The 23,657-nt window shown below is 38.4% G+C and overlaps 1 protein-coding gene across 3 annotated transcripts in view; it reads left to right on the top strand.

The window, feature by feature from the left end:
• Positions 1-1,057: 1,057 nt before the first annotated feature.
• Positions 1,058-23,657, top strand: part of LOC128698477 (macrophage migration inhibitory factor homolog) — a 62,192-nt gene continuing 39,592 nt past the window's right edge. For 2 of the 3 annotated variants that reach the window (XR_011392878.1, XR_011392877.1), the window contains exons 1-3: positions 1,058-1,705; positions 12,267-12,382; positions 16,637-16,809. Coding sequence is in view for 1 of the 3 variants with exons in the window: in XM_053790692.2 (XP_053646667.2) it covers positions 12,275-12,382; positions 16,637-16,809 (281 nt within the window). In the remaining 2 variants the exon portion in view is untranslated. The remainder of the gene's footprint in view (positions 1,706-12,266; positions 12,383-16,636; positions 16,810-23,657) is intronic. The other variant, XM_053790692.2, reaches the window with a different exon arrangement.

A 23,657-nucleotide genomic window follows, 5' to 3' on the forward strand; every position in this document is an offset into this window, starting at 1 on the left:
TGTAGGTAACAGCTCTTAGCTTGTCAATAAAGTTAGGAATCCTTAACCTGTAATAGCTTGTCGGGGTGGCCCGGTGGCCTGGTGGCTAAAGCTCCCGCTTCACACACGGAGGGCCCGGATTCGATTCCCGGTGGGTGGAAACATTTCGACACGTTTCCTTACACCTGTTGTCCTGTTCACCTAGCAGCAAATAGGTAAGCAAATAGGTACCTGGGTGTTAGTCGACTGGTGTGGGTCGCATCCTGGGGGGCAAGATTAAGGACCCCAATGGAAATAAGTTAGACAGTCCTCGATGACGCACTGACTTTCTTGGGTTATCCTGGGTGGCTAACCCTCCGGGGTTAAAAATCCGAACGAAATCTTATCTTATTTATTTATTTATTTATTTATTTAAAAATTTGAGCACACATACAGAGGTACAACAAATACAGGTAAGAGCAGTATGCCAAAGCCACTTATACTATGCATAGCATTACGGGCTGGCTTAAAATTAACTTAAGATTAACTAAGCAATGATGAAATCAGTGATAAAACATTAATGTAAACAGGTTACTATAAAGCACAAGTGAGTATTACAAAGACAGGTCATATGGTTGTATGCATTGTTGTACATTCAGTAGAATGGAGTATTCTGTTAGGTAGTGTATTTAAAAAATACTAAAGTTAGATTGGGTTTTAGGTTTAACATTTATGTGATATAATTGTGAGAAACATTTAAGATATACAATTTATAAGGTTCAGTTATTAAGTATTTATTTGGTTTTGGGTAAGTGATCTTTGAGAAGAGACTTGAATTTATAAACAGGTAGTGTTTCTTTTATATTTACAGGTAATGAATTCCAGATTTTAGGGCCTTTTATGTGCATTGAGTTTTTACATAGTGTGAGATGGACACGAGGAACATCAAAGAGTGATCTGTGCCTTGTGTTATGGTCATGTGTTCTGTTGAGGTTGGCAAGGAGATGTTTGAGGGGAGGGTTAATATCAGAGTTAAGTGTTCTATGTATGTAATAGGTGCAGTAGTAAGTATGGATGTTTTGTATGGTGAGGAGGTTTAGTGTATTGAATATTGGTGGAGTGTGCTGCCTATAGTGAGAATTTGTTATCATTCTAACTGCAGCCTTTTGTTGGGTAATTAGTGGTCTGAGATGGTTACTTGTTGTTGAGCCCCATGCACAAATTCCATAGGTGAGATAGGGGTAAATAAGAGAGTGATATAGGGCCAGGAGGGCTGACTGTGGAGCATAGTACCGTATCTTCTCTGTCAATAAAGCTAGGGATCCTTAACCTAATCTTGTACTTTTATATTAATAGTGTGACATAATGGGTGGGTGATAAGAGATCTTGCTCGAATCTTCTAGCAAGTTTATTTAGGTACAGGTACACATAAGTACAATTATACATAGTAACGTGTAAATTACCTAGGATAGCCTCCCAAAAAGTCAGTGACTTATTTCCATTGGAATAGCCAGAACAGAGTATATCTGATTTGATTAATAAATAAAAACAGCGATACAAAATTCAGTATATATGTGTGTGTGTGATCTAAACTATATAGTAAGTTTACATTAAACAAATAAATGATGTATGAATAGAGTGGAGGTGATGGTGGGGAGGGGATAGAGCAGCAGAGGTGCTGCCTCCAAGTACAGTCCTGAGACACCAAGATCAGTCACATCTCGTCAAACATCACTCTGCCATTCAGGTACGAATGCTTTACGTATGTTCCAGGATCGTAGGTAGCAATAAAATTACCATGAACTTTAAAGTGATAGATGACATGTAGGTGAACGTGAAGGTTGAAAGAGATTAGATGACTGACATCGACCGGCTGTAGTCCCTTACGACTGTGTTAGACGCGACATGACTGCATATTAAAGTATTGATCCTCGTGTTTTCCAGTTGGGTGTTTTAGTTTATTGTTATCATATATATTTGGGAAAACTGGTTTATTTTATGCTGGAGTCTTGTTGTTATAGCCATTGAGCTACACCTTATATAGAATTGCAAAATCGTATCGACACTATTGCAAACAAACCATGGTACGGTTATGTATTTATTTGCGAAAACATTGCTAAAGCTTCAAGACAGCCATCACATAATTATTTAATACATACCCAAATATTTTATTAATAGCGAGAGTACCAAAATGTTTAAGACAAGACTGTATAACTTTGCCTGCTGTAAATAACTATAACCTATGTAATTTCTTCCCATCAAGGGAGGTTCCTTGACGCTGGTGAGGGGCTCTTAATATAATAATAATAATAATACTATCTTTACAGTATCTCTACAAGTACATGTACAAGGTATACAGGCCTAGCTGGTATCAATGACATACTACTACTAAATAGAAAGCCACTTGTTGTGCTGAGCATTTTGGGCAAATTAGGTCAGTTTTGTCCCAGGATGCAACCCACACCAGTCGACTAACACCCAGGTACCCATTTTATACTGATAGGTGAACATGGACAGCAGGTGTTTTATGGAAACATGTCCCTAATGTTTTCCAGACGTAACGGAGATTCGAACTACCCAGTGATTATTATAATAATCCTTGACGCTGGTGATGGGCTCTTGACATAGGGGAATTGGATCTGTGTGCCAGTTCCCTGAATTGAGTCTGAATACCTTCCATTCCTTCCCCCCCAGGTGCTGTATAATTCCTACGGGTTTAATGCTCCCCATGATTACAATATGTAATTTCTTAAAATACTGTTCCTTACGATAAGTATACTTTGTTGTAAAGCCCATGTGTTTCATCTAACATGTAGATCATTTATTACTACTGTAACCTTAGTAATTAAAAGATTTTTGAGGCAATTCCCAGACTCCTTATGTGCCTCTAAAATCCTGAATATAAGCATGATGGAGCACTGCAGTAGGCTTATTGGCCCTTGCTAAGCAAATCCAATTTTGAATAACTGCATTTATGTACAGTTCAGGATATTTATTGGTCAATTCGTACTGTATTCCTGAGTATATCTGGAGATACATTGTCAACATTAACAGTATACCTACCACCACTGATATCCATAACACAAACACACTTATCTCTTATGTAGATTATCATACTACATTAAAAATCTTAGCCACAATTTTACTCCTTGGAATGAAATCATATAACGTGAACCTCGTCAATATTTTATGTCATAAACAGTTTATCCATGTCACGGGAAACAGTTGTTTGTCATGCAAATTCATCAAGATAGATAAGATAAGATAAGATTTCGTTCGGATTTTTAACCCCGGAGGGTTAGCCACCCAGGATAACCCAAGAAAGTCAGTGCGTCATCGAGGACTGTCTAACTTATTTCCATTGGGGTCCTTAATCTTGTCCCCCAGGATGCGACCCACACCAGTCGACTAACACCCAGGTACCTATTTGCTGCTAGGTGAACAGGACAACAGGTGTAAGGAACGTGTCGGAATGTTTCCACCCGCCGGGAATCGAACCCGGGCCCTCCGTGTGTGAAGCGGGAGCTTTAGCCACCAGGCCACCAGGGCCATAATAATAATTTTAGGAGTACAATCACATGACACAATGACTCAACAACCCAGCATTGGGTGGCTGGGTTGTGGGTCATGGATTGCACCCACACCACTGCAACACCACCACACTTTCACCACTTCCTTGATGCAATATCATGTTCTTTCACCCTCAGTAAATGCAAGTACAGTGGACCCCCGGTTATCGGCTGTAATCCGTTCCTGAAGGTCAGCCGATAACCGAAATGCCCGATAACCAAATTAATATTTCCCATAAGAATTAATGGAAATAAAATAAATTCGTTCCAAACAAAAATATTCACAAAAAAAATAATTTTTTTTTACAATTATGTAAGTATTACATACCTTTATTGAAGACTAATGCTGGCTTCTGGAAGATAGGGAGGAGGAAAGAGGGAGGAGTTAGTGTTTGGAAGGGAAACCCCCTCCATGGAGACTTTAGGTCGCAATGCCTTCTCTGGGGTTACTTCCCTTCTCTGTCTTTTAATGCCACTAGGACGAGCTTGAGAGTCACTGGACCCCTGTCTCACAAAATAACTGTCCAGAGTGCTCTGTTTCTGGTGTCTCTTTAAGATTTCCCTGAAGTGGGACAGGGTTTTGTCACTAAACATGTTGCAGATATGGCTTGTTTCAGCTTTGTCAGGGTGGTGTTTCTCTACAAAAGCCGTGCATTTGTCAGAACTTGCAGCCTCACCATGCCTTACAACACTGTGTATGCCACTACGCTTCTTAAATCTATCAAACCATCCTTTGCTGGCCCTAAATTCACAAACTGCAGCACTTGTTCCAGGCATTTTCTTTACAAGATCCTCATGCAACTGCTTTGCCTTCTCTCAGATGATCGACTCCACTACACTGTCTCCCACTAATTCTTTTTCCTTAATCCACAATAATAATAACTTTTCCATCTCTTCCATTATTGGTGTCCTTTGTTTAGTTAGAGAAGCTACTCCTTTTGCTACATTAGCGTCTTTCATTTGCTCTTTCTTTGCCAGATTTAGATTTAGATTTAGATTTTGCCACCGAAGTGGCTAGTTTATTGTGCACCCCATATCCATCCTGTGGACGGTAGCGCGAGAGCATATGGATACACAAAAGGCCTAGGAACTAGGCCCCAAAGGGTTAACAGGAATACATATGGATTTATATCTACATATCTATAGTTCACTTATCTGTTACAAGCAAATTTAGGAAATTTGCTTAGTATATCTGGTATCTTATTTTCATTAATAAGATATCTTGACATGTCACATAGGTTATTATACTGTCTGTCTCTGTATTCCTCAATAAGTGGACAATTAAGCACATAGTGTTCAAGAGAGTGACCATATGCCTGATCACATAATTTACATTTAGTTTGATCATCATCTGTGTGTCTCCCAAACTGCCAGAAGTACTTGTAACCAAGCCTAAGCCTGGCCACTACAACATCAGTCAGTCTGTTCACATTGCAAGTTGCTCCATAAACATACTTATCTACGTTCATGTTATCATAGTGGGTTATAGATCTACTCAGGCTTCTAACTGCATTCCTATAACAATCATTTTCATTATTTACTTCTCTCCTAATATTATTCCTAATGCTAGACACAGTTATACCAAAGTTATATTCTACATTCTCCTTCTCTTCTTGGCTAACATATCAACTTTATCATGAAGGAGTAATCCAATGTGTGATGGGATCCATAGCAATTGTACATTAATTCCTTTGTCCCTAATTTTTGAGTATCTATACCTGGCTTCCCCAATGAGCATGTTGTTGGAGTCATTATATGAGTCAAGAGCCTTCAATGATGACATAGAATCAGTAATGATGATAGAGTCAAGCTCAGTGTCATAGGTTAGCTTTAGCGCCATTAGGATTGCAAACAATTCAGTTTGCAGTGTAGACGCCCAGTTGTTAATTCTTATGCCTAACTCAACAAATTTATTATCGTTCTTAACTAGGGAGGTGGCAACAAGAGCAGATGCAGCCCTGCCAGAAGACACCTGTTTAGATCCATCAGTGTATATAACTTGTGATAACTTGTTACTACCAGCTAGGTGAGAAATTTCTTCTTGAGCAGTTGCTCTAACAAGAGATTTAAGGAAGGGATTACTAGCAATGAGCTTCTTGGGAGGGACTTGTAGGTATGTGATATTAAATGAACACATCTTCCATGGAGGGGTGAAATGCTCTTGTTGCCTACAGTGATACAGTTCATGTAGGTTATAAAACTTAATGCAATTGCACGTTTTCACAATCCATTTAGATCTGTGTGTATTTACCTCTAGACACTTGGTAAGATTCACTGTGACAGTGTCTGGTTCGTTTCTCAACATTCTAATACCAAGTACAGTGTTAATTTCAACAATCCTATCACTGATACTAGAAATACCAAGCTCCTTCCTCATGTTAAGAACTTTTGTAGATCTGGGACAGCCAAGAATAATCCTGAGAGCTTCATTTTGCATTAACTCCAAGGGTCGGAGAGAACTTTCTCTAGCTAATATCAACATGGGAGCAGCATAATCAATTAAGGACCTAACATAGGCTATGTACATCATTCTCACGATTCTCACATTTGCACCATAGTTGGGATTGTAGCCAGCAACAGCTTTGAGAGCATTTAGCCTAGCTTTCTTTGCCAGGATGGATGTAATTGTTGATTTATTCTTGCTGTACATCCTGGCAAGTTCCACCACATTTATACCACTCTCAAATTTTTCTGTCACTTCACGCTTAAATTCCATGGTGTGTCTCACTTTCTTCACCACAGGAACTTTACTAGGAACTTTCTTTGGAGCCATGGTTACTTATTTCACAGTTGCACTGCAAGAAAAACCACTAAAAACAATGGTAAACAAGCGAAATGTTTGGATGTATGAGCAGAAGCTTCCTCAGCCACCAAGAGACAAAGCCAAACTGAAGCGCAAGCTGCCCCAGCCGGCGGATGGACGCATCCAAAACAGCCGATAACCGCCAAAAACCCCGCCGATAACCGAGTTGGCCAATAACCAAACCAGCTGATAACCGGCGGTCCACTGTATCATTCTTTTTTAGTACATTGGGTTAGGTTGCCATGGGTCAGTTTGCCTTAGGTTGGTTTGCTTTAGATTAGTTTGCCTTAGATTAGTTTGCCTTAGCTTAGTTTGCCTTAGGGTAGGTTGGGTTACATAGCATTTTATTTCACACTTGCAAAAGTAAAAGTTTTCTCTAAATCACAGTCACATCAGTTTTGGGCAATTTTAGCTAAAAATAATGCTGACATTGATCCCGGGAATAAAGTACATATTCATCCATTTATTAAATGTCCTGAACTGTACATGGAGGTCCGTATCTAACACCAGTTGATATCACGCCATATACAACGTAGGTAGGTCCAATTCCTCCCCAGCCACTCCCACTCGTATACATGTCAGACTTGTACATAAAGGTACCCAAAGTTCAAACTCCCCATTGACTCTACTTGGGAGTTTGTTCCACTCTTGCCAAACAGTACTTCCTTATATCCTTTCTAAATTTAACTTCGTCCAACTTGAGTCCATTACTGCAAGTCCTGCTTTACTAAGATATTTTCAGCAGCAAAAAATAACTATCGATCATGTCATTCATATTTCAGGCTATATAAGCAAGCTTATTGAAATTACAGAACCTGCTTAATATAAGCAGCATACACAACTGCTGTTCAAAAATGTTACCTTTTGTTAGGTTCCTGGACATCTGGGTGTTGAGGTGTACTATACAGGGCAGTCACAAAATACTTACAACTACTGGAATGCTTTGCAAGAAAAATTTGTTGGAGATTTTTAGCAAGACAATTTGCTATAACATTTGTAGGGGTTATTACTAATGTTGGTCAAATACAAATGCAAATACTATATGGTACAAATACAAAAATTTATTTCTTTGCAATAGTTACAATGTGTGATTAAATTTTATAATCTGATTGGTACAAAGAAAGCCACTATCATGCTGGGGCATTTTGGGCAGACTTAACCTAATACTTCAAGACTACTTAAGTCTAGACAGGTAAAGAGTGGTAAATTTTAAAAATTCATTATTTTACTCGTATTACTACTATGAGGTAGCCAGATGTTTTTAGTTAATAAACTTTATAGATATAATGTAGACATAATTGATAACAGCATTACAAGTAGTACAGTTTATGGAATAAACATACATTATAGGTATGTAATAATGGTTTAATAGATTAGGGGGTCATAATATATTTGGGAGAATTGCTTCAAAACTGGTTAGAGATTAGTGTAGGTATGGTATAATTTAAATTGCTCTCATCTTGTTTCTCATCCTCATATCTGACATAGACAAGGATGTCAGCCACAGCACCGTGTCTTCCTTTGCAGATGACACCCGAATCTGCATGACAGTGTCTTCCATTGCAGACACTGCAAGGCTCCAGGCGGACATCAACCAAATCTTTCAATGGGTTGCAAAAAACAATATGAAGTTCAACGATGAGAAATTTCAATTACTCCGATATGGTAGACACGAGGAAATCAAAACTTCATCAGAGTACAAAACAAATTCCAGCCACAAAATAGAGCAAAAAACAAACGTCAAAGACCTGGGAGTGATCATGTCGGAGGATCTCACCTTCAAGGACCATAACATTATATCAATCGCAGCTGCTAGAAAAATGACAGGATGGATAATGAGAACCTTCAAAACTAGGGATGCCAAGCCCATGATAACACTCTTCAGGTCGCTTGTTCTATCTAGGCTGGAATATTGCTGCACACTAACAGCACCTTTCAAGGCAGGTGAAATTGCTGACCTAGAAAATGTACAGAGAACCTTCACAGCGCGCATAACGGAGATAAAACACCTCAATTACTGGGAGCGCTTAAAGTTCCTGAACCTGTATTCCCTGGAACGCAGGCGGGAGAGATACATGATTATATACACCTGGAAAATCCTAGAGGGACTAGTACCAAACTTGCACACGAAAATCGCTCACAACGAAAGCAAAAGACTTGGCAGATGATGTAACATCCCTCCAATGAAAAGCAGGGGTGTCACTAGCACGTTAAGAGACAATACAATAAGTGTCAGGGGCCCGAGACTGTTCAACTGCCTCCCAGCATACATAAGGGGGATTACCAATAGACCGCTGGCAGTCTTCAAGCTGGCACTGGACAAGCACCTAAAGTCGGTACCTGACCAGCCGGGCTGTGGCTCGTACATTGGATTGCGTGCAGCCAGCAGTAATAACCTGGTTGATCAGGCTCTGATCCACCATGAGGCCTGGTCACAGATCGGGCCGCAGGGGCGTTGACCCCCGGAACTCTCTCCAGGTAAACTCCAGGTAATTACTGCGCTGCATAGCATCTCCTGGGCCATCTCTCGGGCAAACTTAGCTTATACAGTGGACCCCTGCTTTACGATCAGCTCCCAATGCGACCAATTATGTAAGTGCATTTGTATGTGTATGTTTGGGGGTCTGAAATGGACTAATCTGCTTCACAATATTCCTTATGGGAACAAATTCGTTCAGTACTGGCACCTGAACATACTTCTGGAATGAAATAATATCGTAAACCGGGGGTCCACTGTACTATACAGCCTCTCCTCACTTAGCAACATTTTCGTTTACTGTCCACTTGGACTTGTAACCAGCTCTCTAACCAGTATGCAAACCTAAGTAATGTATATATTACAGCTGATTTCCTCTATTCTGTTTATTACAATATACAGTACACTACAGTATAAACATTTAAAAATATACCAGAAAAGTTATAAATGGTGCAAAGGTGACATTAAAAAATATCTAAAGATAGTTGACACAAACCCACTACCAATATAGTATGCTCCATGCTGAATGACCAACTCACTTACAAACCTACTCTTAGGAATGGAACCCCATCGTTAAGTGAGAAGAGGTGGACTTGAAATTTACTCATGTTCCTGGTAACTCGTAATAAACATCACAATAAGAATCTTCTTATTGTCAGGTTAAGCAGAGTGGTACTAGTTACTTAAATTACTGTACAAAATATGTTTAGATAGTATATATGCTTATCTAACACTAATATGTGGGTATTGAAGGAAAGCTGGAAGACCAACAACAGGGACAGAATTGGATGAAAACAGTAGGCTTTGGGATTATTTTAACATTGTATACTGCTATGAAAATCACATTAGCATTTATCAACAATTGTGAATAATTGAAGCTATTCTCAGGAGGCCCTCCATTAAAAATATTTTATACTCAATGCTCGTAAATTAGATAGCTTGCAAATTTGAGGGTTCGACTGTATGAGCCCTTTTAAAATTACATATACATACATAATACAATCTACTAATCCAAAATTGTTACAACTATGGCAGTGTACTTTTTTAATTATTGTAGACCCATGATTATTATTATTATATATGTTATTATATAGTTATTATTATGTATTACTCTTTCAACAAGATCAACAGTAATTTTTTTTTGGTTGTGTTGCCTTTAACCCTTTCAGGGTCCAGAGGCCAAATTTCAAAGTGTGCACCAGGGTCCAAGAATTTAAAAAAAATAATTTTTTTTTCTTATGAAATGGTAGAGAATCTTTTTCTGAAGGTAATAAAACAAAAACTATAAAATTTGATGGAAAATTGACGAAATTATGCTCTCGCAAATTTTGATGTGTCGGCGATATTTACGCATCAGCGATTTTACTGATTTTGACTCCCATTTTAGGCCAATTACAGTATTCCAGTCAACCAAATTCTTAGCTATTTCACTAGTATTACTTCTATTCTATCGACTGAGCACAAGAAATCACCACGTCAACTGTTTCAACAACAAAATAGTGACCGGAAATTGGTAATTTGGCCAATTTAACGCAAAGTTCAAAATATTCCAATTTCAAAATAGGGTCCAGAATAAACAATGCTGGCATTCCTGGCACTAAACTAACATTTCCTCTGTTCATTAGTTACATTTCCAGGCTTTACAAATGAATTTCATTTTTATTTTTTATTCACATAATGAATTTTTATTCAAACCAAAAAATAGAAAGACTTACTGTTATGCAATACTGTAATAACTGTATAAATAATATCACCACATTTGTGAATGCTTATTAGACCCACCAGCTGTCATGTATTAGACTTGTGAGGTCATTTGTTTACTCTTGAACATCGGCAAAAATTTAACATTTCTGCTAATTTGAACTCAGTTTCAAGTCATTTCCATTATTAAAACCAATCAAAATCATTTCTATTTCTGTAGTATATCTTCCATTCTATCAAATGAGACCAAGAAATTGCAAATACAACTGTAAAAAACATACGAAAAAACACTGCAAAGTCGCTGTTTTAATCGAAAATTATGGTCTCGGGTTTTTTTTTTCTCTCATTATGCACTGTGTGCTGCAGGATTTGTTTTATGTGGTGCACACATACCACATAGATGTATTCTCTCATATCTAGGCCCAAATTTACTGCTCACAGCTTATCAGAGTGAGCTGAGCTCATGGCGTAGATATACGATTTGGACCCTGAATGTAAAGCCGTAGATCTACGGCACGGACTCTGAAAGAGTTAATTTGCTTTCTTGTGCAAATTTCATTGTTCACAAAGTCTCTCCTTTTCCCTCAAAGCTGCTTTATTTATACAGCTGTGCACATGCACTTTTAAAAGTATGATTCATTTACCAAATAGAGCACAGACCTGTGCTTTGAAGATTAATTTTCTTACAAAAATATTTTGTAAGCATGGGACAAATGCATAATTGTAGAAATATTTTGTAGTACAGTCTTACGCTACCTGTATTTGAATAAGATATTGTATGTACTTCAGGTCGGAGGTTATTGAAATGCATGTACAGTACTGCTATTAATATATGAAGTATTACCACAGCAGGGCATATAGATTTGTTTTAAATAAAAATTTTGTCCTGAACAGTGAAAGCACCTTCAATGAAACTTGGATTGTGTGTGATTTTTATTTATCTTATAACTGCTATCAGGCTAATTATAATAAATAATAGTAATAATATCTTTATTTCTACAAGTACATGTACAAGGTATACAGGCCTAGCTGACATCAGTGACATACTACTATATAGAAAGCCCAGGATGCGACCCACACCAGTCGACTAACATCCAGGTACCTATTTTGTACTGATGGGTGAACGGGGACAGCAAGTGTCTTATGGAAACGGGTCCCTAATGTCTTCCAACTGCACTGGAGATTCAAACTCTAGACCTCAGTGTGTGAGTTGAGTGCACTAGAGATTGAGCTACAGGACACCTATAGCTACTGGTTTCATTATCACTTAATGGAGCATTGTTGGTGAGACATGTATGGGCAAGTCTTTTGCTGCTGATCATCTGGCAGTAAATAAGTACCCAAGAGTTAGCAGCTACAGTAGACTGTTGAGTCACTTTTAACCCTTAAACTGTCCAAACGTAGATCTACGTTGACGTGTGTAGTGCTCCAACCATGATTTTCTCCCATTTGCAAGAATGTAAAATCAGACGTAGATCTACGTTCAGAGCACTATGCATGTCAGCGTAGATCTACGTTTGGGCAATTTAAGGGTTAAAGGGTGGTAATGTATCACAGAAAGAGCTAAGTTTTGAATTGAGTTAAAGTAGGATAATAGTTCTTAGCCTGTTAAAAATGGAGAGATATGTTAATCTTGATTATTGGATTTTTAACATTCATTTAGTTCTTTTATATAATAATTTTTTTTCTCTGTGTAAAGGTTGTGCTAACAATTTTGTAGTAGATATTTTATTATGCATAAAATATTTTTTTCCCACAGTTTTGACAATGCCTTGTTTGGAAATTGCTACCAATATTCCTAAGGAAAGAATAACTCCGGAAGTGGTGGCTGACCTCAGTAAGCTCTTCAGCACTACAATGCGAAAGCCTGAACAAGTAGGTGTTTTTCTTTTGGGGTATTATAGCTGCATCTGTTCCACCATATCATTTTTAACCAATGTATTGTAATTAACTAAAAATTATGAAATAAAAGCTTTATACTGTAACAATTTATGATAAGAGGATAGACTTTAGCATGCATGCATGCATCCAGTATTGACAGAACTGGTGGTTATAGCAGAGGGCTGTGTACTTAACTGTACAAGAAGTCTTGCATAATAGGTATGTCTAGTTCTTAAGTAGCATGTAATTTTTAAGATTAGTTGCCTAAAATGCATTGCATAATTAATGGCTTTCTTTTGTGGTTACTATTGTACTGATTCATGTATCAACATTATTTGTATAACTCGGAGAAATAAAGCATTATCATTACTGAAGTCATGCAGCCCTGCAGTACATCTAACTGTTGCATATATCAGACAAGCAAAACTTGCATGGATATACACAATTGTTCAATAGATTGCAAAGAAATTCTCGCTGATAGTTATTCTTTCTCCAAAATAGTCTCTTATTTTCTCCATTTTGCCTGGATCTGAGAGAATTTGCCTGAAATCTGCCCCTAAAAATAAATATTATTACATTGTAATAATATTTATTTATTTATTTATTTTTTATTTGGACATGATACATAGTTGTACAAAGAAATATAGTGATTGGGGGGTACATGCCAAAAGCCTCTTGTATGCAGAGCATTATGGGCAGGCTTAAAATTAACTTAAGATTAACTAAGCAATGATACATTCAGTGGTAAAAATTGCAGTAAACAAATTACAACATGAAAATACAAATGAGTATTTCAAATAAGAAGCATTAAAGTTGTACAAATTTGTAGCATAACAATGTACAGGTCCTCCATCACAAATCCAGCATCATTGGGACCTGTAGTGTGCCGGATTACTGAGTTTGCCGGATTACAGGGTGGTTAGGTTAAAATATACTTAATAAAATTAACCAACTTGACTTACACAAAGTTCATTGAACATCGGCAAAAATCGAACATTTCCGCTACTTTGAGCTCAATTTCAAGGTACTTTTCGTCATGAAAGCAATCAAAATCATGTCTGTTTCTGTAATATATCTTCCATTCTATCATACGAGTCTAAAAAAAATGAGAATACAACCATAAAAACCATACGAAAATATACTGCAAAGAGGCGGCTGATGGCTGAGAAGTGAACTCCCTTATTTATCGTCCGCCTTTTTTATTTTTGGTGTACGTTAAGAAGCATCTTTCCATCATACATTGCCCAAGTTTCAATGAGATAGCCCAACAAACAACCAAGAAAAAAAATATTTACCAAAAGTCATATATGGCAAGCCCAAGCCAGGTACTGGAAATAAGTCACTTTGACTTTTTTGGGTTATCCCAGGTTCTCTATACATACACTGCTATGTATGATAATCTATGTAACTGTAATTGTGTATACCTGAATAAACTTATTTACTTCTAGTCTGTCAACTGAGTACAAGAAACCGCCCATTCACTTATTTCAACTACCCAATAAAGTGGTCAGAAATTGGCAATTTGGCCGATTTCACACAAATTTCAACAGATGCCAATTTCAAAATAAGGTCCAGAATAAACAATGCAGACATTCCTGGCACTAAAATAACATTTTCTCTGTTCATTAGTCACAGCTACAGGCCCCTCTTATATTACTCTTGCTAACCATTTGGAATTTTTATTCACAAAAAAAAAAAAAATAGAAGATTTACTGTTATGCAGACTGCTGCATTATTGTAATAATTGTATAAATAATGTCAACTCATTCTTGATGCTGTATTGGAATTTGGACTGACAGGCAGACAGGTATTGGACGGTGACGTCATTTGTTTACTCTTGAACATCGCTAAAGAATAGAACATTTTCGCTTCTGTGAGTGCAATTTCAAGATACTTTTCGTCATGAAAGCAATCAAAATCATATCTGTTTCTGTAATATATCTTTCAATCTATCAAATGAGACCGAAAAAATGAGAATATAACCATAAAAACCATACAGAAATATACCGCTAAGCTACCGCTAATGGCTGAGAAGTGAACTCCGCTATTTATGGTCTGATTCCTTTCATTTTTGGTGTACATTAAGAAGTATCTTTCCATCATACATTGCCCAAGTTTCAATAAGATAACCCAACAAACAATTGAGAAAATAATATAATAACAATAATAATAATAATATTAATAATAATAAATCTTTATTTACTACATGTACACGTACAAGATATACAGGCCTAGTTGACATCAGTAACATACTACTATATAGAAAGCCGCTTGTTATGCAGAGTATTTCAAGAAAATTAGGTCAGTGTCCCAGGATACCCACACTAGTTGGCTAACACCCAGGTACCCATTTACTGATGGGTAAACATAGACAACAGGTGTAAAGAAACACGCCTAATGTTTCTACCCTGGCTGAGACTCGAATATTTACCAAAAATCATATATGGCTAACTCAAGCCAGGTACTAGAAATAAGCCACATTGACTTTTTTGGGTTATCCTAGGTTCTCTACACATATGCTGCTATGTGTGATAATCTGTATAGAGAAAACAACTTTTGTTTCAGGTTTATGGTGCAGTACGAATGTATATCACAGTTAGCCCTGTGCTATACTCCATTTTCTCTAATATAAGCCCCCAAGACAGGGACAGAAGAATGGTATTTGTATACCATATCCTCTTCATACCTCTGTCGATCTGCTCGGTGTTATGCCAAATATTATTTATTCTGGAGCATTTAACATTTTTTATGTTATTTATATTGTTTATGTCATATTAGATCAGTTGTGATAGGCAAATAAGCTGTGGTGTTGATATTAGCATAATAATAAAGCATATTCTCCTGCATCATGAGACTGAGCTCATGGCAACCGACAGTGGCTTCAAAGCCACCTTACCTTTAATGGATAATGTACAGTGGACCCCCGCATAACGATCACCTCCGAATGCGACCAATTATGTAAGTGTATTTATGTAAGTGCGTTTGTACGTGTATGTTTGGGCGTCTGAAATGGACTAATCTACTTCACAGTATTCCTTATGGGAACAAATTCGGTCAGTACTGGCACCTGAACATACTTCTGGAGTGAAAAAATATCGTTAACCGGGGGTCCACTGTACTGTGTAGGTGCTTTACATAATGAGAAGCATTTCTTTTATTCATTGGAACCATGGCTAGGGCTAAAAGCAACCAGGTTATAACAATAAACGGAGAAAAAGAAATTGGAATGACTTATGCAGCGAGTAGCGCCACCAAACAGTAGCAGCAGGTTGGTGTGGCGACCCTGGAAATTTGAAATTATGCTAGCCAAAATTAGTGCCGAATAACTGAAGGAACCAAATAACTGATTGCTGGATTTGTGATGGCGGACCTGTATAATATAATTGAATCAGATCGAGTAAAATCAATGATTTGTAGTGCAGAAACAGGTCATGTGGTGCATTACTGTGCAGTCAAGAGAATGGAGTATTCTATTAGGTAATGTAGTTAAAAAAAAACATACTGTAGTTTGATAGGGTCACAGGTTATACATTTATGAGATACAGTTATTCAGTATTTATTTAGTTGTGGTTGAGTAAGTGGTTTTTAAGAAGTCTTGAACTGATAAACAGACAGTATTTCTTTTATATTCACAGGTAATGAATTCCAGATTTTTGGGTCTTTTATGTGAATTGAGTTTTTACATAGTGTGAGATGGACACGGGGAACATCAAAGAGTGATCTGTGCCTTGTGTTATGGTCATGTGTTCTGTTGAGGTTGGTAAAGAGAAGTTTGAGGGGAGTGTTTATATCCAAGTTTAGTGTTCTATGTATGTAGTAGGCACAATAGGTATGGATGTTTTGTACGGTGAGTAAGTTTAGAGTTTTGAATATTGGTGGAGTATGCTGCCTGGAGTGGGAATTTATCATCATTCTGACTGCAGCCTTTTGTTGGGCACTAAGTATATTGAATATAATTAAATTTTAGTAAGACTTACCTACCATACTGCATTTTTATAATATGAAAAGTCCAGTGATCGAAACACATTTTCTAAATGTTTGAGACTTGTTTTTCACTGTGACATGATGACTGCTGTCTGTCTATATGCAGTACTGCTTACTATGATATATACTGTACTAGCTATTTTGCTTTATAACAAAGTGTGCCAGTATTTGCTTAAAATAAAAGCTCAGACATTTTTTTTTTTACCATGAAGACTTAATATTTTGCTTAGTAAACATAACGAGCACTTTTTTTTAATCTTACAGTATTGTATGGTAAGAGTGATTCCAGGACAACTGATGACATTTGGGGGCAGCTTCAATCCATGTGCAGTTGCAACTGTCATGAGCATTGGCAATCTGGGTGTACAGGAGAATAAGGCTCATGCTCAGAAGATTTTTGAATTTACAGAGAAAACACTTGGAATTCCAAATGACAGGTGAGCATTTTAATACAATTCTTGTCATAGTTAGCAGTGTTTTTGTTATGCATGGTAATGGCTCTCTTAAGAGTAGTATGGTACAGGTACATCAGGTACAGTAGGGCCCCACATACATGGCAGGTAAGGTTCCAGGCTAAATACACACACACACAGTACACTCATTACTCGCCTCAAAATATTTGTAATCTTAATGTAGGGTGAGAGGTGAATAATATTTATTTGTAGAAAGTCAGGTGTGGGAGGTATGGTAGCCCACCTGGCCACCCCACCTACTACGACATTTGAAGCTCCCTAGAATTAACAGGTGCATATACAGTACACTCATTACTATTCATCAGTCCTCACCAAAGTAATAAAGAAGCCAAACAACTATACTACTCCAGTAGATTCACTGACACAAGAGGAGATATAAAAAAGACCTGGAAAACACTCTCTCCAGATTCTAGGGACCCACAAACTGAAAAAAACCAAGAATATTGTCCTAACTAAACCTAATGAAACACCACTGCAACCCACTGACACAGCTAACAAGATAAACGACTTCTTCTCAACCATAGGTTCTAATCTCGCCAATAAAATCCCACGTACCAATGCCCATGCCAGGGACTACCTAGATGGGAATTTCCCAAATTCCTTCTATCTTGCTCCAACTGAGCCCACGGAAGTCAGCGAGATTATAAAGTCACTTAAAAATAACTCGGGGAATCTGTCTCATGTCCCACCATTATTGTCCTCTCGCATACTATCTCATTACTTTTTAACAAGTCATTAGAAACTAGCACCTTCCCGAAACTACTCAAGACGGCAAGGGTTACACCAATACATACCATTACTTACCATTGCTATCCAGAATCTTTGAGAAACTTGTGCACAGGAGACTATATTCATTTATAACGGCACAAAACATACTCAACCCCTGCCAATTTGGATTCAGGAAAAATAAAAGCACTAACGATGCAATCATAAAAATGCTAGATCTGCTTTACATAGCATTGGAAAATAAGGAATATCCACTAGGAATTTTTATTGACCTAAGAAAAGCTTTTGACACAGTAGACCATGGCATCCTACTCCACAAACTTGACCATTATGGTATAAGAGGCCATGCACTTGCATATTTCAAATCTTACCTTACTAATAGGTATCAGTATGTTACCATTAAAGACACAGCATCAACAACACAGCCACTTGATACTGGAGTTCCGCAGGGAAGTGTCCTTGGTCCCCTGCTCTTCCTCATATACATCAGTGATCTTCCAAATGTATCTCAACACCTGAACCCCATTCTCTTTGCTGATGACAAGACTTATGTCATCTCTCACCCTAATCTTGCCACCCTCAACACCATTGTTAATGAGGAGCTGATCAAAATATTGACTTGGATGACAGCCAATAAACTTACGCTTAACGCTGACAAAACCTACTACATTATGTTTGGTAGCAGAGCAGGAGATGCACAAATTAACATTAAGATCGACAACACTCTAATTGCCAGGCATAATGAGGGCAAATTCCTAGGCCTATACCTCGACAACAACCTGAACTTCAGCACCCATATCCAACACATAACCAAAAAAGTATCCAAAACGGTTGGGATCCTCTCCAAGATACGATACTACGTGCCGCAAACTTCCCTTCTCACACTATACCATTCACTTATATATCCATACCTCACCTATGCTATCTGTGCTTGGGGTTCAACTGCAGCAACACACATAAAGCCAATAATAACCCAACAAAAAGCCGCAGTAAGAATAATCACTAAATCCCATCCCTGGCAACACACCCCCCCACTCTTCATAGATCTAAACTTACTCCCTGTTCAGTACATCCACACTTACTACTGTGCAATCTACATCTACAGGACCTTAAATTCCAATATTAACCTTGACCTAAAATGCTTTCTTGATAGTTGTGACAGAACCCACAGGCACAACACCAGACACAAACATCTCTATGACATTCCCCGTGTCCGACTAAACCTTTACAAAAATTCAATGTATGTCAAAGGCCCTAAAATCTGGAACACCCTACCTGAAAATTCTAAAACTGCAGACACATTCATCACCTTCAAAACTACTATCAGAAAACATCTTATCTCCCTGATACACCCTGCCAACTAATTACACGAATACCACCTGGTGGTTCACACTTACACTCGCTCACCCATTTGACCATAAACAGAAATATCAATCTCAATCTCAAAAAAATGAATCTTAACTAGTCATAAGTTGGCCTGTGATACTCCAATACTGAAACTGTGTATAGTGCCAAAACAAAAGCATTCACATTGCTAAACTCACAAACTAGTATTTAGTCACTTAGCCATAATACCAACTTACCTCATAATTTTGTAATATCTCGAACTTAAGATTTAATCTAAGTCTGCCCGAAATGCCTAGCCATGCTAGGTGTTCTAGTGGTACACTCTGTAATTATTATTTTACTACATGTAAACCACACAATAACCAAATTCTGTAAACTCAGCATTGTAATCCTTATAGAGAATAAACTTTGAATTTGAATTCTTTCTTTCAACACACCAGCCGTATCCCACCGAGGCGGGGTGGCCCAAAAGGAAAAACGAAAGTTTCTCCTTTTACATTTAGTAATATATACAGGAGAAGGGGTTACTAGCCCCTTGCTCCCGGCATTTTAGTCACCTCTTACAACATGCATGGCTTATGGAGGAAGAATTCTGTTCCACTTCCCCATGGAGGTAAGAGGAAATAAACAAGAACAAGAACTAGAAAGAAAATAGAAGAAAACCCAAAGGGGTGTGTGTATATATGCTTGTACATGTATGTGTAGTGTGACCTAAGTGTAAGTAGAAGTAGCAAGACATACCTGAAATCTTGCATGTGTATGAGACAGAAAAAAAAAGACACCAGCAATCCTACCATCGTGTAAAACAATTACAGGCTTCAGTTTTACACTCACTTGGCAGGACGGTAGTACCTCCCTGGGCGGTTGCTGTCAACCAACCTACTACCTAGACTCATTACTTTCCTTAAAATCTTTGTTGTCTTAATGTATGGTGAGAGGTGAGTAAATGATATAAAAACGAATAAACTAGAGAGAGAGAGAGAATGAGTAAATGAGAGAAGAGAGAGCCGCAGAGTATGTAAACAAACAGATGAATGTGCCTGGTTATGGTTGATACATGTTCAATTCCATGTCTGTGAATCTTATACCATAATACAGTGGACCCTCGGTTTTCATGTTTAATCCGCTCCAGAGCCATCGGCCAAAACCGAAACCATTTTTCCCATAAGAAATAATGTAAATGGAATTAATCCGTTCCAGACACCCAGAAGTATCAACAAAAAAAAATTTTTTTTTTACCTTAAAGATAGATTACATGCACAAAAGAATGAACATTACACATGACACTTAGCTTTATTGAAGGCTGTTGTTGATGGATGGAAGACAGGGAGGAGGAGAGAGGGAAGAGAGGTTAGTGTTTGGAAGGGAAATCCCCCTCCATAAGGACTCTTAAGTACCAAGTCATCAGGAGTCACTTCCCTAGCTTAAATATAGATTTACATACAGAAAAGAATAACAAATAAATATAAAGCACTAATGAAATGTATAAATGAACATTTAACATCACACTTACCTTTATTGAAAAGACTTGTTGGTGTATGGCAGACCAGGCGGAGGGGGAGAGGGAAGCGAGAGTATTGTTGGAGAATATGACACTAATATCAACTCAACGGCATATTTATCTCTCACAATTCAACTAATATGACATAATAAACAATATTAATAATAGAAATGACAGTAGTTTGTTGGATTATGTATTGGTAGATAAAAGACTGTTGAGTAGACTTCAGGATGTACATGTTTATAGAGGGGCCACAGATATATCAGATCACTTTCTAGTTGTAACTTTGTCCTTGGAGGCAAAGAGGGGAATGTATGAGAGTATAGTTTTACCAACGCTCTTATATGGGTGTGAAGCGTGGGTGATGAATGTTGCAGCGAGGAGAAGGCTGGAGGCAGTGGAGATGTCATGTCTGAGGGCAATGTGTGGTGTGAATATAATGCAGAGAATTCGTAGTTTGGAAGTTAGGAGGAGGTGCGGGATTACCAAAACTGTTGTCCAGAGGGCTGAGGAAGGGTTGTTGAGGTGGTTCGGACATGTAGAGAGAATGGAGCGAAACAGAATGACTTCAAGAGTGTATCAGTCTGTAGTGGAAGGAAGGCGGGGTAGGGGTCGGCCTAGGAAGGGTTGGAGGGAGGGGGTAAAGGAGGTTTTGTGTGCGAGGGGCTTGGACTTCCAGCAGGCATGCGTGAGCGTGTTTGATAGGAGTGAATGGAGACAAATGGTTTTTAATACTTGACGTGCTGTTGGAGTGTGAGCAAAGTAACATTTATGAAGGGATTCAGGGAAACCGGCAGGCCGGACTTGAGTCCTGGAGATGGGAAGTACAGTGCCTGCACTCTGAAGGAGGGGTGTTAATGTTGCAGTTTAAAAACTGTAGTGTAAAGCACCCTTCTGGCAAGACAGTGATGGAGTGAATGATGGTGAAAGTTTTTCTTTTTCGGGCCACCCTGCCTTGGTGGGAATCGGCCGGTGTGATAATAAAAAAAAAATAATAAAAAAAAATTTCTAGTTGTAGCTACACTGAGAGTAAAAGGTAGATGGGATACAAGGAGAATAGAAGCATCAGGGAAGAGAGAGGTGAAGGTTTATAAACTAAAAGAGGAGGCAGTTAGGGTAAGATATAAACAGCTATTGGAGGATAGATGGGCTAATCAGAGCATAGGCAATGGGGTCGAAGAGGTATGGGGTAGGTTTAAAAATGTAGTGTTAGAGTGTTCAGCAGAAGTTTGTGGTTACAGGAAAGTGGGTGCGGGAGGGAAGAGGAGCGACTGGTGGAATGATGATGTGAAGAGAGTAGTAAGGGAGAAAAAGTTAGCATATGAGAAGTTTTTACAAAGTAGAAGTGATGCAAGGAGGGAAGAGTATATGGAGAAAAAGAGAGAGGTTAAGAGAGTGGTGAAGCAATGTAAAAAGAGCAAATGAGAGAGTGGGTGAGATGTTATCAACAAATTTTGTTGAAAATAAGAAAAAGTTTTGGAGTGAGATTAACAAGTTAAGAAAGCCTAGAGAACAAATGGATTTGTCAGTTAAAAATAGGAGAGGAGAGTTATTAAATGGAGAGTTAGAGGTATTGGGAAGATGGAGGGAATATTTTGAGGAATTGTTAAATGTTGATGAAGATAGGGAAGCTGTGATTTCATGTATAGGGCAAGGAACAACAACATCTTGTAGGAGTGAGGAAGAGCCAGTTGTGAGTGTGGGGGAAGTTCGTGAGGCAGTAGGTAAAATGAAAGGGGGTAAGGCAGCCGGGATTGATGGGATAAAGATAGAAATGTTAAAAGCAGGTGGGGATATAGTTTTGGAGTGGTTGGTGCAATTATTTAATAAATGTATGGAAGAGGGTAAGGTACCTAGGGATTGGCAGAGAGCATGCATAGTTCCTTTGTATAAAGGCAAAGGGGATAAAAGAGAGTGCAAAAATTATAGGGGGATAAGTCTGTTGAGTATACCTGGCAAAGTGTATGGTAGAGTTATTATTGAGAGAATTAAGAGTAAGACGGAGAATAGGATAGCAGATGAACAAGGAGGCTTTAGGAAAGGTAGGGGGTGTGTGGACCAGGTGTTTACAGTGAAACATATAAGTGAACAGTATTTAGATAAGGCTAAAGAGGTCTTTGTGGCATTTATGGATTTGGAAAAGGCGTATGACAGGGTGGATAGGGGGGCAATGTGGCAGATGTTGCAGGTGTATAGTGTAGGAGGTAGGTTACTGAAAGCAGTGAAGAGTTTTTACGAGGATAGTGAGGCTCAAGTTAGAGTATGTAGGAAAGAGGGAAATTATTTCCCAGTAAAAGTAGGCCTTAGACAAGGATGTGTGATATCACCGTGGTTGTTTAATATATTTATAGATGGGGTTGTAAGAGAAGTAAATGCGAGGGTCTTGGCAAGAGGCGTGGAGTTAAAAGATAAAGAATCACACATAAAGTGGGAGTTGTCACAGTTGCTCTTTGCTGATGACACTGTGCTCTTGGGAGATTCTGAAGAGAAGTTGCAGAGATTGGTGGATGAATTTGGTAGGGTGTGCAAAAGAAGAAAATTGAAAGTGAATACAGGAAAGAGTAAGGTTATGAGGATAACAAAAAGATTAGGTGATGAAAGATTAGATATCAGATTGGAGGGAGAGAGTATGGAGGAGGTGAATGTATTCAGATATTTGGGAGTGGACGTGTCAGCGGATGGGTCTATGAAAGATGAGGTGAATCATAGAATTGATGAGGGGAAAGGGTGAGTGGTGCACTTAGGAGTCTGTGGAGACAAAGAACTTTGTCCTTGGAGGCAAAGAGGGGAATGTATGAGAGTATAGTTTTACCAACGCTCTTATATGGGTGTGAAGCATGGGTGATGAATGTTGCAGCGAGGAGAAGGCTGGAGGCAGTGGAGATGTCATGTCTGAGAGCAATGTGTGGTGTGAATATAATGCAGAGAATTCGTAGTTTGGAAGTTAGGAGGAGGTGTGGGATTACCAAAACTGTTGTCCAGAGGGCTGAGGAAGGGTTGTTGAGGTGGTTCGGACATGTGGAGAGAATGGAACGAAACAGAATAACTTCAAGAGTGTATCAGTCTGTAGTGGAAGGAAGGCGGGGTAGGGGTCGGCCTAGGAAAGGTTGGAGGGAGGGGGTAAAGGAGGTTTTGTGTGCGAGGGGCTTGGACTTCCAGCAGGCATGCGTGAGCTTGTTTGATAGGAGTGAATGGAGACAAATGGTTTTTAATACTTGACGTGCTGTTGGAGTGTGAG

This window comes from Cherax quadricarinatus, chromosome 38 (genome assembly GCF_038502225.1).
Source record: "Cherax quadricarinatus isolate ZL_2023a chromosome 38, ASM3850222v1, whole genome shotgun sequence".
Taxonomy (NCBI): Eukaryota; Metazoa; Arthropoda; class Malacostraca; order Decapoda; family Parastacidae; genus Cherax; species Cherax quadricarinatus.